This window comes from Mustelus asterias, chromosome 10, assembly GCF_964213995.1.
Source record: "Mustelus asterias chromosome 10, sMusAst1.hap1.1, whole genome shotgun sequence".
Lineage (NCBI taxonomy): Eukaryota > Metazoa > Chordata > Chondrichthyes > Carcharhiniformes > Triakidae > Mustelus > Mustelus asterias.
In genome coordinates, this window is record NC_135810.1 from 73,889,503 (window position 1) to 73,909,154 (window position 19,652).

A 19,652-nucleotide genomic window follows, 5' to 3' on the forward strand; every position below is an offset into this window, starting at 1 on the left:
TGCATCTAAATATATATGGGTGAAACAGTCTGAGAACAACTTCTCCTTGAACTTGATCACAAGAAATAAAAATTTTAAATCATCTCAATTAGATTAAACATGTGGCCAGCACGAGATTGACATTTGGCAATATTTAACTGCTGCTGGATAATCTCCTTTTAAAAAGGGAAGTTTTTTTGAGAAGCTCTACTGCAGCCACTTCACATGCTACTTTTCATAATCTACAATTGTATAAAGACATTGGATACACTTAAATTTGAATATCATGAATACCTTTCAACATACAACATTATAATATTCAAAAGTACAAGGACATTGGAGGTGCAATCATTGTAGAATTCAGACAGTTAGATCAAAATGACTGGATCAGTTATAACCCAAGCTTCCTGGCCAAAATGAAATTAAAAATCAGCAGTTCATTTTTTGATTGAAATGGTCAACACGCCAGGGAAAAAACTGCTTACATAACTTTCATAAAAAGATCACAATCTCACTTTCCCTACTGTTAAAGATTACATTAATGCACACATAAAAACTGCTTTGAGATATATGCAATATGTGCAGTACCTGCTCCCTCATCCAATGTAGGTCAAGATACAATATAAACACAAGATAGCGGCATACTACTAATGCTACCTCAGTTCTTGAGGTAGATAATTGGATGTTGAAATAATAATTCAAGTTTGCTACCAGTGTAACTTTATCAGCTGATGTATTGGAAGTTAAAATACTAAAAACAGTTCTAAATTTTCTACAATTGACTTTAAAAAAAAAAATCCTTCATCTATTCTCACCTTCCTTGCCCAACAGGAAAGAATAGAAGCAGAGATGGTTAATGCTGAGGTAAATCCAGCCTTGACGGGGAACTCGCCCCTTCCAGCAACAACACGAATAATACGTCACCAGCTTTTCCAAGTCTGGGAAATTAAATCTGGTCTCAAATTTTACTAGAGCCTCCCGAAACTTCTCCGGATCTTCTTCCTGTTCTGCCAATTTGCTCCTGGTTTCTTCAGCAATAAGCCCCTAGTTAAAATAGGTTTAAAAACTTGAAAAGAGATGGCTAAAAGCACAAAGAAAAAAAGGTTACATTTTTCATTTTGTTCTTATTTTGGCACCTGTACTTTTTAAGTACCGAATAATCTGTTTTTCTGATTTAAAATAAACAAACTATATTTATAGAATGGTTTAATAGGCTTTAGACTATTAAACAGTTGAAATTCTCAAGCACTGCACATTTTGATCAAGTCCGTATATAATACATACTGATGATGAGTACATCACATGTTTACATCATGGTCCCAGGATTTCACAATTGCTTAATTCAAGGAAAATCATGGGACACAAAAACAAAAAGGATTTTGGGTCCGAATTATATAATAAAATTTGAAGCAGTTGCAATTATTTGTTCTAAATCAGCACATGAAAGTTCCCACTAAGGGTGTAACTGGATAAAAAAGGTGCAAAGAAGTCAGTAGATACAACAGTGCTGGCTTTCCTGAGGTGACATCTTGAAGTTTCCATCCGTATTCAATTGATTCACAACTGGAACAGAGCACCACAAAGAGGAGCTGATGGAGACTGCGTGGGTGAATCAATCTTTGAAATCAACTTTAAAAGATTGTGGATACTCAAACGTAAAGTAATTATGGGTGAAATTTGTTCCTACCCAGATTATGCAGATTTCAGAGTGGAAATCATATAGAAAGTCCAAGTCTTTGCTGTTTCAGTTGCAAATCTTGAGCAAAAGCAGCGAAAAAAATGTTTATTTCTGAACCATACAGACAGCAACTTGGCAACCTGTTTCATCTTCCTCTGTACTGACTCACAATTTAATATTCTTAATAACCCTATGATTCACTTATAATTGTGACAGCATTTGACAGCAGAAAGATATCGTGACTATGAACCTTCACTTGCCTGCAGGCATCGATTCAAGATAGCCATTAGTTTCTTTCAAAAAGGTAGTGTATAGAATACATTGTTGTGCATTATAAGCATCTTGCTTTGCTCCCAAGAGTGATCTAAACAAGGGTGCACATATTTCAACACCGATTTCTAGGTCAGTCACTGGTGAATTGAGGATACCACCACATGGTGGGAGAACCAACTGTTTCACTGCATCCAAAAATGACACTAATGTGAAAATGCTAATTATCCAAAAGTTATTCATTGCTCGTCTATTAAATGCATTTTATTTCTTCCAACTTTATACTGAATAAAATGTACCTTTTGTTTTATGCTGGGAAAAGGCATGGATTTCTGTATCCTTATTCCAATAGGGTATCAAATGGAGTTTTACCAGATCACATTTACTTCGTGGAAGTGCAAAATGCCAAAAACTATAGTTGACATTATATAGCACTTTGCAGTGTCCCAGAAAGCAGGTCAATGCTTTATCTTAACGAGCTCAGTTGTTCACAGCAATCTTTTCTGTATCGCACTTACCTTTACTTTGCCGTGAACAAAGCTAATAACATCGTCTTTATTATCAAATACTGAAAGGGTGTGCAGAAGATTCTGTTCTAACCACTCCCAGTGCTGATGGATTTCCTCCACAGTGGCACCTTTTAGAGAATGGTTTGCAAAAAACAAAGATTTGTTGATTTTTGCAATTTGTGACTAGTTCATTTTCACTTAACACTTCAAATCCAGCAAAATTTTAAACTTACAACTAATGAAGTGGATTTGTGGAAATAGCAATGTCAAAAGAGAATGGACTAAAAATATTAGCATTAAAAAACTGTGCGCGCAAACTGTGCAAAAGAGCTTCCTGTGGGCGCTCTCACAAATACCTCCATTCTAGTGCCATAAGTTATTGGCTCATCAGACTGCGAATTGCTGCCAACCAGCATTTAGATGGGGATCCCAAAGAGAAAAAGCTTATCAGTCATTGGTGGTTGTACTCTTAGATCCTTCAAGGGAGCTGCTCCCCAACATACATGCAATGACACTAGATCTGCACCATTGGCAATAAAATTTACATTTGCCCGATAAGACACATTTTTGTTTTGACGAGTTATATTATAACTTTTCTCTTGCAACTAAATAACACTTTGTACCTTTGTTTATGTAACCAAAGTAAATTGGTACTTTTGATCGAAAATGAAATTGAAACAGTCAAATACTTTCCAGCGAAGGTGGCTGATATTATACAGATGCACAGTTTTCTATAGTTAACCTGTAAAACATGGCACTGAGATAACTGGAAACTTCAGTGGAAGTATTTGCATAGCACGGACAGGGTTGGGGCCAGCTTGAGTCAGCGAATGTACACCTTGGAAGACAATAAAGACTATTTTTTCTACTTCAGAAATAATTTTCAGCAAATAAATTTCAGATTTTTCATTTGAACCTTTACTACTCTCAAACTACAGAACCAATGAAAAAAAGTTTTAATCAACTACTTAGAATTAGGTTTATAATTTTAATTTCCTTTAAACACCTGGACAAGTTTTGGATATATTATACCATGCTACCATTTTCTCTCTCAAATGCCAAATCCAAAAATTTGAACCAATTTCACACAGGCTGTTCACATATGTAGAAAATTCTAAATGTGACTCCACTAATTGTTCAGTGTTTATTAATGCAAACCAAGCACCTTGCTTAAAAAAAATAAATTTGGGTTCTAGGTAAAACAAAAATTATAGGATATCAGCAACCAAATAAAATTATTATTTATTATAGAAATGGTGATCTCTTATACAGTTAAGAAAATGTCTTATTCTATGGTATACTTTCAAATGTAATCACATTGTTTTTCGAAAAACAGGATTACACTGGTTTTACATACCACAAGCCAAGACCCAATACACCTGGGATCCTGGCATCTGATACAAAATTCGGAAAGGTGCAACACGGGCATTGGAGTCCAGCACCGCATCTAAAGCTCCCACCAGCAGACCTGTAGAAAGCAGAATGTAAAAATGTGACAAATAAGCAATGGCTGAACTACTTCTCAAATCAAGTCAAGAAGAATCTCATTTTTGTTCTGCTTCTGGCAGCTAGGAAAACATTGTTAAAACTGGTCTCTGAATAATCTTGACCAACTCATCTTACCCCAAGAGCCTTTGGCAAGAATACTAGACAACATATGGTGGCATTGTTTACATTGTCCACGCCGAAGAATGTATTTGCTGCAAGCCAACACTTGATTTTATTACAATCTAGCACAAACTCTAGTTGCTTTGCAAAGAAGTGGATGCAGAGCACAATTCTATGCTCAAATATACAAGATGGGTGCCTACATTGCTTATGTGCCCGGTTACAGAGCTCTTTTGAATAAAATTTACTCAAAATCAAAACACTGCAGATACTGGAAATCTGGAAAAACTCAGCAGGTCTGGCAGCATCCATGGAGAAAGAAACAGTTGATGTTTCAAGTCCGTAGGACCCTTCTTCATCGCTTGAAAGAGTCATATGAACTTGAAACAGTTTCTCTCCACAGATGTTGCCAGACTCGCTGTGTTTTTCCAGCATTTCCAGTTATCTTTCCACTGTTTCTAATGCCCCACGCAATGCAACAGTCTGTATACAATAACTAGCTCAATTGGGGAGGGGGGGTGGCTGTGCTAAACGCCAAATGCAAAATACCAAGCAATTAGAGAGAGTAGGGAAAAAAAAGTTATGATTGGAGGAGTTTCAAGTGTGACAGAGTGGAATCTGATTGGAGAAGAAGCAAGAGTGTGGAAAAGCGTAGTTTTGATTGGTCAAGTATTAAGGGCAAACTGGAAGGGGGAGTGGATGTGTCCTGAAGGGAGAAGGCTGGAAGAAAGAAAGGCCAAAGAAGGTTTCAGAACCCCTACACAAGATAGTTTCAGGAGACATGAGCACACCTTATTCACTAGTCAGAGATATGGCATTGGGGATAGAAAATACCCTAATTAGTTGACCAGCCTGTGAAGAGGGAGGAGGGTAGGCCCAAATGAAAGTGATGGGACTCATGATTTGGGAGTGCTCAGATCAGCCTAATCCAGTTTCTATACAACCTCAAATGGTGACTTTGGTTGTCTTTCCTCCTCCTAACCCTCGGCATATAGAACAAAGAACAATACAGCACAGGAACAGGCCCTTCGGCCCTCCAAGCCCGCGCCGCTCCCTGGTCCAAACTAGACCATTCTTTTGTATCCCTCCATTTCCACTCCGTTCATATGGCTGTCCAGATAAGTCTTAAACGTTCCCAGTGTGTCCGCCTCCACCACCTTGCCTGGCAGCGCATTCCAGGCCCCCACCACCCTTTGTGTAAAATATGTCCTTCTGATATCTGTGTTAAACCTCCCCCCCTCACCTTAAACCTATGACCCCTCGTGAACGTCACCACCGACCTGGGGAAAAGCTTCCCACCGTTCACCCTATCTATGCCTTTCATAATTTTATACACCTCTATTAAGTCTCCCCTCATCCTCCATCTTTCCAGGGAGAACAACCCCAGTTTACCCAATCTCTCCTCATAACTAAGCCCCTCCATACCAGGCAACATCCTGGTAAACCTCCTCTGTACTCTCTCCAAAGCCTCCACGTCCTTCTGGTAGTGTGCATATAGTTGCATTGCCCAGCCAACTGCAGTGTCTGAGATCAGATAACTCAGCTCAGACTGGTGACAACACTGGAGCTTTGCTCGTCAGCCTTTGTTGTGCAACCTGAACAGTGGAGCAGTTTTTTTGCAAAAGCAAATGGCTTTATCTGAGAAGAGTAATAACTTCAAACTCTGTGCAATTAACCCAGCAGAAACAATAAAATCCAGAAGATGCATTCATGTTTACCCATATATTGTTCCAGCTCTCAGGCATTGCAGTACAGACAAAATGGCTACCAGAAAAAAACCCTATGTATTTATATGTTACTTCTTATGCCTGACAACCACAGAGGTTTAAGCTTCATCAAGTAAGAGTTGTCAAACTGAATGAGACATCAGATGAAAGGTGATGGACCTGAAAGGTTAACTTTGTTTCTCAACACACAGATGCTGCCCGACCAAGCTTTCCAGCGTTTTGTTTTTATTCAAGACATTTTTCTCTTCCGATTGGGCTTCTGTTTGGTTTTGATGGAGGCTGGGAGGTGCATGCGGTAAACGTGAACTAATTGTGATTATAGGCATCCTTCTCCACCATTGCAGGTAGTCAAGAATCTTGAACAATTAATCTCGACAACAACTGACAACCCCTCAAAAAGAAACAGTGTTACACTCTATGCCAGATGAAGAACTATGAACATGTTGTTCTGCATGACTGGTTTTCCCACAAGGTGATTCACTACACTGGGACCTACAAAAACCCCGACTACTAGCATTCCTCTGCAGAAGGGACTGTCCATTGGCATTAGAGAAGGTACAGAAACAATTGAGAGTAAATCTCTGGGATAAGGCATTTCAGTGACATGGACAAATTGGAGAAGTTAGGGACTGTTCTCTGGAGAAAAAAAAAACAACTTAAGAGGAAATTTGATAGAGGTGTTCAAAATGAGGGGTCTGGACAGAGGAAAAGAGAGAATCTATTCCCATTGGCAGAAGGGTTGAGAACCAGAGGACACCAATTTGTGGTTGGCAAGAGAACCAATGGCAAAATGACATCCCGACCACGTAAAAGGCACTTCCTCAGTGGTGCGTAGGTGCAGGGTGTTTAATTCACGAGTGATTCAATTCAAAAACACTGCAGTCAGATAAGGTGGTTTATTACAAAACTACTGCATCAAATTACTTGTGATAAAAGTTATTCACTAAAATATAGATAAAGATTAAAATGCAGACAAAGCAAAAAAGATTCTTAAAGATGAGATTTTAAATCAGTGTCCAGGTTATTACAGGCCCATGAATTCCTTCTTTCCAAGTGAAGGGGTCAAAACGGAGGTTCAGTTTAGAAGTTCTGATAGCTTGTGAAGTCAGAGTTGGAGTTTACCTTTGTAGGCAAAGTGGACAGGTTGAGCAGATGCTGGGAGACAGTACAGGCTCCTTTCCTGACTGAAGACAGCAGGTAGCAACACTTGGAAGATCGTCTGTTTCCTTCTCAGAAGTGATGTGGAGATGCCGGTGTTGGACTGGGGTAAACACAGTAAGAAGTTTAACACCACCAGGCTAAAGTCCAACAGGTTTATTTGGTAGCAAAAGCCACACAAGCTTTCGGAGCTCCAAGCCCCTTCTTCAGGCGAGTGGGAATTCTGTTCACAAACCGGGCATATAAAGGCACAAACTCAATTTACATGAATAATGGTTGGAATGCACTCTGCCTGGACCTGCAGAGTTTCACTGGCTGTCTTGTCTGGAGACAATACACATATTTTTAGCCTGTCTTATGCTCTCTCCATTCACGTTGTTTGTATCTTAAATACTTGATTAGCTGTAAGTATTTGCATTCCAATCATTATTCATGTAAATTGAGTCTGTGTCTTTATATGCCCTGTTTGTGAACAGAATTCCCACTCACCTGAAGAAGAAGGGGCTTGGAGCTCTGAAAGCTTGTGGCTTTTGCTACCAAATAAACCTGTTGGACTTTAGCCTGGTGGTGTTAAACTTCTTACTGTCCTTCTCAGAAGACCAGAGATGATTTACTGGATGTGTTACCCCAAAACTCCCAGTGACAGAGGGAAAAACAGTTCTCTCATTTTCTTCAGTTAGTGCCAATTCCACACCTTCTCTCCATAGCCCTGCACTTTCTAATTCCCTCTCGAGTGCTTAGGCTGAACCTCCCTCAGTGCATTCCAGACTCGAACCACTCGCTGCATGAATACATGTTCTTCCTCATGTCGCTACTGCTTCCTTGGTCAATTGGAGCATTTTACTCTATCCAGATACCTGATGGCTTTGAATACCTCTGCAAAATCTCAACGGAAAATAATCTCAACCTCTCCATCTACATAACTGGTCCCGGGATGAGGATCATCATTCTCATGAATCTTTATTGAAGTTGCTCCAAGCAAAGTTTGTGTCAGAAAGAAATGCCAGACCCAGGTCCGAGGCACATAAATCCATTTCAGTAATTATAGTGGCTCAGCAGGAATCATTTGAATTGACTTATGTTCTCTGTTACGGTGCTGCAAGTTAAAGGGACACCATAATCTGGAGGAGCTCAAAGGGCTGTCAAATCCACCAATATAAATTTAAGCAGATAAAAAAGCAACTAGAAGCTGAAACAGATAGAGGTAACTATTTCCCCCTTGTAATGCGCTTTGAGACAACTCATTTACAAAAAAAAATTGCAGATTTCCACTGAAACCGAAGTACAAATTCATTTTACAAATGCCAGCAAGGCCAACGGATTTGACAATGAGATTATATTGTGATGAGACAAAGTTGGGATGAGAGCACACTGGGTTTAGGGTTGCCAACCCTCCAAGAATCAAAGGTTATTTTGCGCATCCCTGAAGAAATATCACAGACATTAAAAATGATTGAACATTTCTTTTCTGGATACAAAATACTGAAAATGGAAAACATTTTCTGACTGTCAAATATCATCCAACTGTATTTTTGCTTTCCAGTTGGCATTGGAATGCAAATGCATCAGAAGGATGGATGTGTTCGCTGACTAATAGCTGGAATGTGGGACAAGCCAGGTGAAATCTCCAGGAAAAATTTAATTTCAGCTTGCAACCCTAACTTGGTTGAAGGATACCTTTTAGGTTATGTAAACAAAACATTGAGGAAAGGCCTCATCTGCCAAATAAACAGATTTCTAGTCCAGTTAGGTCTCTTTACAATCAACACTTATGGTATGCATTGTAATCACAACAAAAGTGCTGATGACTACCCCAACAGGAGCATAGTTACTGCCCAAATATCACTCAAGCTCAAGTCACAGATGGTTGATGGAGGTGACTGTCCCAAGATTAATAAAGGCCTTGACTTTTCAGGCCAACATGGTACACTGGTCATTGGTTTATAAAGATTAGGCCCAAGAGAGAGCTCCTTGCCAGAATTAAATTCTTGTTCTGACCTACAGCTGGGAGGTGCATTTCATATCGACATGGTCTCTGGAAACTAATCTACTTTGGACTTCTTTCCAAGATCATGGGAAGTTACCATGGTGATTCAGCGAAAACCTATAAAAGAGAGTCCGTGGTATGCAATGTTGAGTGGCATATCAATGTCAGTAATGAAGATCCAGCACGCAGGATCCCCATTGTGCACTCTGCCAACCAGAGCAAAGTAAAACAGTGATTAATAAAAGAAAGAAATATTGAAAATCCTTTTTGATGGAAAGAGAGAGCAGCAAGCACACAGCTGCAAAGGCCAAAAAGGAGGAAACATAAAAAACGTTGCTTACAATGTTTTAAACAGAGGAATGGAGCGCAGCAACTGAATACCAACATGACAACGTTTTTGCTCAGTGTTTCCCACCATAGAATAAATAATGACTCTTGAAATAAAGTATTAGAATTTAGGGGAGGCAGCTGTATTGTTGCTGGACTAGTAATCCAGATACCCAGGATAATGCTCTGGGGACGGTTCAAATCCCACCACGGCAGATGGTGAAATTTGAATGCAATAAAAATCTAGAATCAAATGTCTAATGATAACCATGAAAACCATTGTTAATGGTTGTAATAACCCTCAATAACATCCTTTAGGGAAGGAAATACGCTGTCCTTACCTGGTCTGGCCTACATGTGACTCACATCCACAGCAATGTGGTTGACTCTCAAATGCCCTCCGAAATGGCCTAGCAAACCACTCAGTTCAAGGTCAATTCGGGATTGCCAACAAATGCTGGCCCAGTCAGTGCTGCCCACATTCCCTGAATGAATTAAAAACACAGCAGGCTGGTAGGTGTAAAGTGATAAAAGAGAGTTGCGACATGTCACAAGTGCTTAATTAGCAGACCTGTCTGGTTCCACATATTCCAATTTTTGAAGTTCCCCCCCACATTTATTAAAGAACAAACTTTCCAGTTCATAAAATGTTACAGAAACAGGCCTATTGTCCCATCCAAGACTGCAACAGTGTTTTTCTCAATCAGCCACCTAACATGATCCTACTCTCCCTCATACTCCCAATTACCTTTACTTTCCCTGATTAACCAGAAATAATTTTCATTAGTTCACGTCTCAACTCTGGGTGGGGGGGAACCCCATAAACTGCAACCCCTTCATCCTGGCCGGCATCCAAAATGAATCAATGTTGCATTTTTACAATTTCCTTCCCATAAGGGTAAGAGGAATTTAAAATCAAGCAGGTGGTAGATGGGAAACCTGCTGCCATCCTGCTACCCTAATGCTCACTTCAGGGTCCCATCCACCATTGGCATTCAGGAATCAATCAATAGTATCGCCAGTCACAGCGAACAAACCAAAAGGGCAATCAGTGATGGAACGATAATCCAAAGACAGTAGAGGGGAAAGAATAAAAATTGGATGAGAAAAGCACTGACTGGTTTAGCAGCACTGACTGGTTCAGCAGATCAGTCGTTTGGTTTCCTTGACTGCCAGTTCAGAAATCATTAAATAGAGGAGCCAGTCATCACAAGAGAGAGTCTGCTTATAAGCAAACCAATTGAGTTTTGCAGGCAGATGTGGCCTGGATAGCTTCTTCCGTACAATTGTTTAATGCACATTGAACAAACAGCTGAATTATGTTCCTACAGGCAGCCATGGCAAATATCTTTGTATTATCCCAGTAAACAATACAGGCAGCAACAGTTTCACAAAAGGTCATTATTGATTTCCATCGTCAGAACATTACTTAGAGCATTCCTGACTGCATCAGATACTTTGGACATAGGCAGTTGTTTGTCAAGATATGAAATATTTAATCCAGCATTTGGCACATTCATGTTCATTAAATAAGTGAAATGTTTCTAAACAAATTATTCATGGTTCCTAATGTTAATTTAGTGACAGTAACCAAAAGGAGACAGGGACATTGGTGGCAACAAATTAGATCTGGACTGAATCATAGAAACCCCACAGTGCAGAAAGAGGCCATTTGGCCCATCGAGTCTGCACCGACCACGATCCCACCCAGGCCCTACATATTTACCTGCTAATCCCTCTAACCTACGCATCTCAGGACACTAAGGGGTAATTTTAGCATGGCCAATCAACCTAACCCGCACATCTTTAGACTGTGGGAGGAAACCAGAGCAACCAGAGGAAACCCACGCAGACACGAGGAGAATGTGCAAACTCCACACAGACAGTGACCCAAGCCGTGAATCAAACCCAGGTCCCTGGAGCTGTGAAGCAGCAGTGCTAACCACTGTGCTACCGTGCCGCCCGATTCAGTCTAGTATTCAAGAGCACCAGCAGAAAGACTTTAAAAAATACCCACATTCAGCCCATTGTGTCTGCGCCGACTCTCCAAAGATCTAAGATATTACAAAGCTTTGATGTTTAAATGTTTTGAGGATCATGAAAAGAGCTGGTTATGCATTTTTATTTGCAAACTCAATTTATTGGAGTCCCTGTGGAGAGAACTATTTTGTTCAAGTGGAACACAAACACGCTGTGATGTGCCCATCTTGAATAAAACTTTATTTGCTTCACTCCAGAAGGAGATGGTTACAAATTTTTGGGGATCTTTTGAGTCAGTATCCAATGCTTGATAGAACCCTGCTGAAGTTTTCAATTACTAGAATTGGTGGTAAAGAAATGCTAGTTGAATGTGGAGTTGTAGACTGATCATTGGTTGTGACATTTCCAGTCTCAAAATTAGTGCATACTATCCAATGGGCAAAGAAACATTAGAGATGGAGGGAAGACAGTGAAGAACATGTCTGCTTTGAACTATAATCTGAAGAGCAGATAATCCAATAAAGGACTAGATAAATTGGTTAAATGAGGAGCCAAGAACAGAAGCATGTGGTTTGATTACTTCAGTACATAGGCCTGAAATTTAGTCTGGAGGCAAGGTCCATGCAGAGGTACTGTTTGAGGTTCACAAAGCCCAGAAAACTGGGCAAACTCAATAACCGCAGGTCATTGAAAAAATACTGGCTTATGGTGGTTAGTGAGGTGGTCCTGTGGTGCACAGCGAGTAGTGCCCCTGCCACCAAGCCAGAGGTTTGGAGTTCGATTCCCGCCAGAGGACTTGGTGGCCAAGGAAGGTGCATTTGTAGCACTGCCAAACAGGTTGCAAATCAACTTAAAAATCCTTCCAATGCATGCCAGTAGCAGGAGATAAATGTGGGGGAGTTTACTGGGTACTTATGTTATGTAAAGAATGTTGGAGTCTCTACCAGTCTCCATAGCTCCACTCTACAACATGCCTGTTGGGTAGCTTGTTGAGCCGTGAGGAAACATTCCTGTTCTTCCTAGCCCACAAGCAGTACTGGAAAAAAAAGGGAACTTATCGATTTCGTCTTTCATACCTCCTAGGTTTCCCAAGACTTGGGAAACGTAGTCAAAAGTGAATTTAAAATAGGCTCGCTGTTATAAAGGCAGGTAGCCTTATGTTTAAATAGTGAAACAGTTAAAACTGGAAACAAGTAGATTTGTGGCATGTTGGGTTTGTTTGATTTTTTGCATATTATCATCTGGCATGACTTCAAACCATGTCTACAGGGTGACATTGGCTGCTCCTACACCGGAGGGCATTGAGACATGCCTGTAGCACTGGTCCACCCAGCTTGCCACCAGGTGCCCACATCCAAGCACCTAAACTAGTCCCTGTTGTCTGTGGGAACCTGGAGGCTGATTCAGCCTCCCCTTCAAATTGGCCTTGATGAGCACGATTAGGTGGCAGGAACTAAAAATTCACCCCAAGAGTGAACCCATAACATCCAATTGTCAACATCTCGGTATGGTTTTCCTCACATCAAATAATGTCCAAGCTCTCAAGTTAATCATCCAGAAAAAATTCCACATCAGTTAAATTTCAACAGCTTTCCACAAAACCCTTCAGTACTCAAGATGCGCAAATTAGGGTATTTAAAGTACTTCCTTGTTCTTACTAAGATAGACTAACAAGTGGAATGAAAAAAGGGGAAGAGAAAACAAGTTTCCTTCAGCGACCCACTGAAGACGCGACATGAAATGTTGCATTTGTTCATTTAGTTAGCAATGCGATGAATTAGTTGAATTTAGAGAGAAAAAACAAACAGCACAGAAAGGGTTAGCTTACGGTGAAACCCTCAAGAACGATAGAATTATCCAAGGAAAGATGTGTATTAAAAATCCTGCACTTATATAGGCTTCATTAAAAAAGAGAAACTAGACAAGCAAGTCTTGCTGCAGAAACAGGGGGTGAGAGAATTAGTTTCCGTTTATTGTCTTTTCTCACTCTCCATTCCGATAGATCTGATCATCAATTTTTGTACTGAAGGTTGAATCTTTTCTGGAAGACATTTTGTTTGTTCTAACCATTTACATACCAAGTTATTTTTAAACCATACTTAGCAGAATGGTTTCCAGGAGAAAAAAGGGAGGGGTAGGTCATGTTATAATTTACTGGAAAGCCAGAGTAGGACATTGAAACTTTAGATGTACAGTGAAAGTTTAAAAAATCCATTCTCCCATGTCACAAAAGTATGTCAGAGGGAAAGCAGAAAAATATGACCAAGTATTCATGTAGCACTCTCACCTCCAAGTCAGAAAGTTGAGAGTTCGAGCCCAACCCTGACAAAATCTAGGCTAACATGTCAGTGCAGTCATGGGAGCAGTGTACTGTTGGAAGTCCCATCCATCAGATGAGATTTTAAACAAAGATCCAACCTGCCCTCCGAGGTGCACATGAAAGATTCCATGGTATTAGTTTGAAGGGAGCTCTTTGTCTAAAGAGTGGTGAGAATGGCAAACTTGCTATTTCAGCAAGAGGTTGAAATGAATAATAAAGATGCATTTAAGAGGAATGCTAGGCACGCTTTTGGAAAGGGAATAGTTGGTGGCAATGTTAGATAGACATAGATAAGAAATGGGAGGAGCTTGGAGTGGATTGACCAGATTGACTGGGCTGAACATCCTATGCAAAGAGCAATCAATATCAAAAACAAGTTATCTGGCTATCATCATATTGTTCTTTGAGACAGTTTGCTGCACCTCAAGTTGGGACATCCTGGGGTCACAAAGGGGCTGTACAAATACAATTTTTCTTTTTTTTTTGAGCAACACACACACATTTTGTTTGTGAAAATCCATTTTAAGATAGATCCATGACTGGGAAAAAAAGAATTGTCTCCATGGTACACAGCGTCCAAATAATTATAACAATGTATTCCCGATTCTCAAAATTCCCAAGGGGAACAGAAACTTATCCTTAGATTAGAACCCTTACCGTGCAGAAGGAGCCCATTTAGCCCATCGAGTCTGCACCAACTCTCCAACAGAGCATCTTACACAGGCCCAACCCCCCCTACCCCATCTCAGTAACCCCACATATTTACCCCACTAATCCTCCTAACCTACACATTTTGGGACACCAAGGGATAATTTGGCATAGCCAATCCACCTAACCTGATTTAGCCTGAGCCACCACTCAGATCGTTGCTGATCTGTGGCTCAACTTATTGTACTTCACTCCATAACCCTTAACTGTTGTTCAATATCTTTGGTTAGCGGATATATCAGATTTAAAATGAATCAGTGACCCAACATCAGATGCTATCTGCGAGAGACAGTTTCAAAGTTCTAACACCTTTTGCATGTTGAAGAGCATTCCAACTTCATCTCACAATTACAATTTTCACCCTTAGTTTAAAATTGTTCTCGGACCTCATCCCTCCTGATGTCATCTCCTCCAGCCCCACAACCCTCGGCTGCATTCCTCCATTGTACATCTTCAATTTTAAATCGCTCTATCATCAAGTGCCCTACCTTCAGCTGCAAAGGCTCCAAGCTCTGGAATTCCCTTCATAAAGCTCTCCATCTCATGACTGCTCCTGCATCCTTCAAGACCCTCCTTAAAATCTACTTCTTGGGATCAAGCTTATGGCCATCTGCCCTAATATCCCCTCAAGTGGCTCAGTGTCAAATTATGTCTTGGTAGAATTGACGTTATATAAAAAAGGACATTACTATTGAAGAAAGAACTCACCTCTAATCTTTAGACCATGCCCATTAGTGTTGGACTCCCCAGACATTGGAGATAGAGCAAAGCAGATGAGAGAAACTGAACTCCCCAAATTCCAATCAAATCACTCTTTAACCTTCCAAATGCCCAGAGAACACAACACTAATTTGTGATCGTTCCTCACAATTAACCCTTGGAATCCAGGTTGTGTGTCCTACAGTCCCTCCAATATCAGTAGGTTATTTCTAAGGTCTGGTGCTTAGCATGGAGCAGGGTGCTCCAGGTGTAGTCTTAGCGTAATTTCTACTCCCTTTTACCCTAATCCCCTATATCAGATGTGAAATTCTATGCATGCCTGTGTTTAAATATAAAGCCCAGTATTCTATTTTCCTGAGTATTTTCGACACCTGTTTGTGACGTTTTAATTACCCAATGACAGAGCCCTCAGTCTTTTTGGACCTCCATCATTTGACTTTTCACCATTTAGAAACTTGCTCCGATTTATTTTTCTGAGATCCAAAGTGCACGGTCTCCTACTTGCCCGACTGAAATCATTTCCCAGTTTTGCCCATTCACTTAATCTATTAATGTTTTTCCTAATGTATGCTTCCATCCACATTATGTACAATATGTTTTGTACACCAGAGCACAATCAAGGTGTTTCAAAAAGTTTGACTACAATGATTTAATTTGTCCAGATAAAGCTTAAATGAAAAATATAGCCAACATTGTGACAACCAATTGAGGCAAGTACAGTACAGCACAGCATATATTTCCATCTTTCACACCATTTTCAGTGAGCAGATGCAGAAAGGTCTCTTGGAACCAACTCACATTCGCCAGAAGCTTTTCTGTCTAGTTTGATCATCTTCCATCCAAACCTCATCTAAACCTTGTTGTGAAATGTCTTACTTAGTTTTAGTCAGACAAAGACATCAGTTGAGGCAGAAAGGTATCAGAGCCCTATAATAAAAACAGAAAATACTGGGAAAAATATAGCAAGGCTGGCAGCATCTGAGAGAGAAACATAGTTAATGTTTTGAGTCAATGTGACTCTCCTATAGAGTTAAAGAAAGGGAGAAACGTGATAGATTTGATACTGTTAGGATGTGGGGCAAAGTAGAAGGTGTGCAGGTGTGAGCTAGGAGGGAGTGGACAAGAGACAAGGAAAATGTTAATGGCAGTGTTAGGGACTACAGAAGGTGTTCATGGCATCATGAAGATGAGATAGCAGAATGTGCTTGGCATCAGATCTACAGCAATGCTATAAAAATATTGGGCAATTACTGGAATTAATATAACTCTCCTTCAGGGGTTTACCTTTCCAATAGAAACATTGTTGCATTGCTTCTCCAGATCTAACGTGCAAACAAACATGCAGAAAAGTCAATAAATATTCAGTCATAAAAGTATCTATCTGTACATTAGTGTAACAATGTAATGGCTTAAAATAATAAATTCGAATTAAGACCCTAAAAACAAAAAACAAATGCTTCAAAGATCAAAATCATTTCAATTAAATAACATTGTTCTGAAAAAAAACAGCAAGAGGTTTGCAGGACTAGCATAGTTAAAATAGTTTTTTTTATAGAAATTTGGTTAAAATATGTTCTCATACACAAAGTTTATTTATTAGTCACAAGTAGGCTTACATTCACACTGCAATTAAGTGAGTGAAAATCCCCTAGTTGCCACCTGTTTGGGTACACTGGAGGGAGAATTTAGCATGGCCAATGCACCTAACCCGCACATCTTTGGACAGTGGGAGGAAACCCACACGGACACAGGGAGAACATGCAGACTCCACAAAGACAGTGACCCAAGCCGGGAATTGAACCCGGGTCCCTCGTGCTGTGAGGCAGCAGTGCTAATCACTGTGCCATCGTGATGGAGTATATAAATTGCACCGTAATAAGCATTTGAATGCAATCAATTTTATGAAGAGCACAGAACCAATTGAGATTATTATTCAGGAGTCTCAATTCAAAGCAGCAACTTGTTTGACTCACCATCATATGTCTTCAGAGCCCCAAATCCCACATCCCCCTGCTCCTTATCCAAAGGTGTCACACTAGAATTTTAACATCTTTCAGCTCATCCATGCCTGCCACATGAATTTGTTTTTATATTGAAATCACCTATGGGATTCAAGCCAGGGACCCGCAGAGCAATGCTCTAGGTTTGTTGTTTATTAGTTCAGTCACCTCGACCACCAAGCCACAGGAGGAAGCCAAAAATAATCAGGTGAGCCTCTCCTGTCACAGGAGATTTATTTCAAGGTTCAAATTCAAACATTCACCATGGTGAGACTTGAACCAGGAACCCCAGAGCATTGCTCTTGGTTTGTGGCTTACTGGTTCAGTGACCCTCCTAGACCACTAGGCCATGGGAACAGCAATCCAGACTTTTCCTCTTTGCTTGATTAAAACCCAAATTAAATAACCTCTACCAATCACTCAATCTCCTGCAAGAGATGTATTCAGGTTATTTACATTCCAACCACAAGATGGTTCTCAGGAAAGTAATCAGTGGCTGAATGCTCTTTTTGAAAAAAAGCCCTGTAAATTACTCAATACAAGGTCATTTCAGGTTCAGAGTTTAATTTGGCTCATTGCCACACGGAAAAAAGAACCAAGTTCCGTATAGTGCTTGATTTTATTATAAATAACCTCTGCAAGGAGTGTTCCAGTCCACCAGGGTAGGAATTAAATCTTTCATCTCTGTACAACACAGGCACGCATAGAATTTCATATCTGACTATCACCGTACAAGATTAGAGGGGAAAACTGTCGTTTTATCAGGCATCATTTCATTGTGTTAACTGGCTGTTGTGATTCTTATTGTCCACAAGGATAAGTTTCCTTCAAAGAGTTCACCGAAACTGCACGTCGGCAAAAGTCGAGATAATAATGGAAATGCTGCAAGAAAGATTCGAATCTTGTGCAGGTGTGGGGTTACAATGCACACACGCTTTTCATAAGTAAAATAGACTCAAAAGCACTTTACAGCCAATGAAATAAGTGCAGTCATTGTAGTGCAAGAAATGCAGCAGCTAATTTGTACACAGACAGGTTGTATAAATAGTAATGTGATCGTGACCAGATTCTGCATGGAGGGATGAATATTGCCAGGATGTTGGGAGAGCTTCTCTGCTCTTCTCCAAATAGGATCTACTGTGTCCACCTGAGAGAGCAGAAAGGTCCTCCGTTTGACCACACATCTGAAAGATACCACACCCTTCGTTAATGTACTAGAGTATCAGCCAAGGGTTTATGCTTAAACCCCTGAACTCAAACCAATGACCTTTTGATTTTAGAAGCGAGTCTGCTACCATTGAGGAATGCCCGACACCTAGGAAATAAAAAGTTTGCTTTTGTATCAAGTTCTAGTTTGGAATCGGGCTGATCGAGGCACTGAGCTTGCCCCACGCTCCAAATATAGACTAATAGCATGTTACGTGGGTGGCACAGTGGTTAGCACTGCTGCCTCACAGCGCCAAGGATCCAGGTTCAATTCCAGCCTTGGGTGACTGTCTATGCGGAATCTGTACGTTCTCCCAGTGTCTGCGTGGGTTTCCTCTCACACTCCAAAGATGTGCAGGTTAGGGCGATTGGCCATGCTAAATTTCCCCTTAGTGTCAGGGGAACTAGCAGGGTAAATATGGGGTTACGGGGATAGGGCCTGGATGGGACTGTTGTTTCTGCAGGCTTGATGGGCTAAATAGCCTCCTTCTGCACAGTAGGGAAGCTATCCAATCCTGTATTGACTCGCTAAGGGAATTCATCACTCAGCCACATTCTCCTGTCCTTTCCCCATTTAATCTAGAATTTTTTTTTAAAATCTTGGTGTGTTAGGAATTTGCAAAGTTAAAATATGCGCAGTTATTTGCTCATGGGTACTTGTCTTGCTGTAATTACATCCTTACTGGAGATGCAGGAATGGTTTAGTGCGTAAATATAGAGAAATTCTTTCCAATGTCTGAACAGTCAATAAGAGAGGGAACAATTAAAAACAGTGATTGGCAAATTAAACAGATGGCATAAGAAAATAAGTCGGTTAACTCAGTTGGCTGGACAGCTGGTTAGTAATGCAGAGCAAGGCTTAGTGTGGGTTCAATTCCTGTACTGGTTGAGGTTATTCATGAAAGACCATTATAAAATGGACATCTGGGACTGTGATGACTTTACTTTTACAACTAGGAAATGCCTTTATAGCTCCCAGCTTTTGGGATGGAAAGAGATGACAGAGTACGCACAATAATACTCAGACTCAGATTGGGTGATTTGAACCAGTGTCCATGCCAGTTTTCTGCACCTAACTATAGAATACCCGATCACGTTTGCTTTTCCATTCTTCCTCCTGTATAGCAAAGTTGGAACTGAACACCAATAGGAGAGTTACATAGTGCAGTGGTCCCCTGAAATCACTGGCCTGGTTACCCATTCTCTTTCAGCCTGTGTACCTCGGAGTTATGTGTGTAGCTCTCTGCTTTGTGGATGCACCATGCTAACACCACCTGCAGCTTTATCACCTCCAGCTGATGTCACTTTCTGCACATGGTCACCTAGGACATGAGAAGAACCCTGAAACCCCCACGTGGAGCAGGATGTGCATGAGGCTGGGGCTTACTTTTGCGTTTTATACTAAGGAACTAATTTAGCCGGTTTTATAGATTGACTAACTGAAATCGCTCACCAAAAGACAGACCATATTAGAT

The 19,652-nt window shown here is 40.5% G+C and overlaps 1 protein-coding gene across 1 annotated transcript in view; it reads right to left on the minus strand.

The window, feature by feature from the left end:
- LOC144499672 (TBC1 domain family member 8-like) overlaps window positions 1-19,652 on the minus strand; it is an 86,751-nt gene that overhangs the window by 52,285 nt on the left and 14,814 nt on the right. Inside the window, exons 2-4 of the mRNA XM_078221939.1 lie at window positions 3,794-3,904; window positions 2,446-2,564; window positions 795-1,023 (exon numbers count right to left, since the gene is read on the minus strand). Of these exons, the coding sequence (XP_078078065.1) occupies window positions 795-1,023; window positions 2,446-2,564; window positions 3,794-3,904 (459 nt within the window). The remainder of the gene's footprint in view (window positions 1-794; window positions 1,024-2,445; window positions 2,565-3,793; window positions 3,905-19,652) is intronic.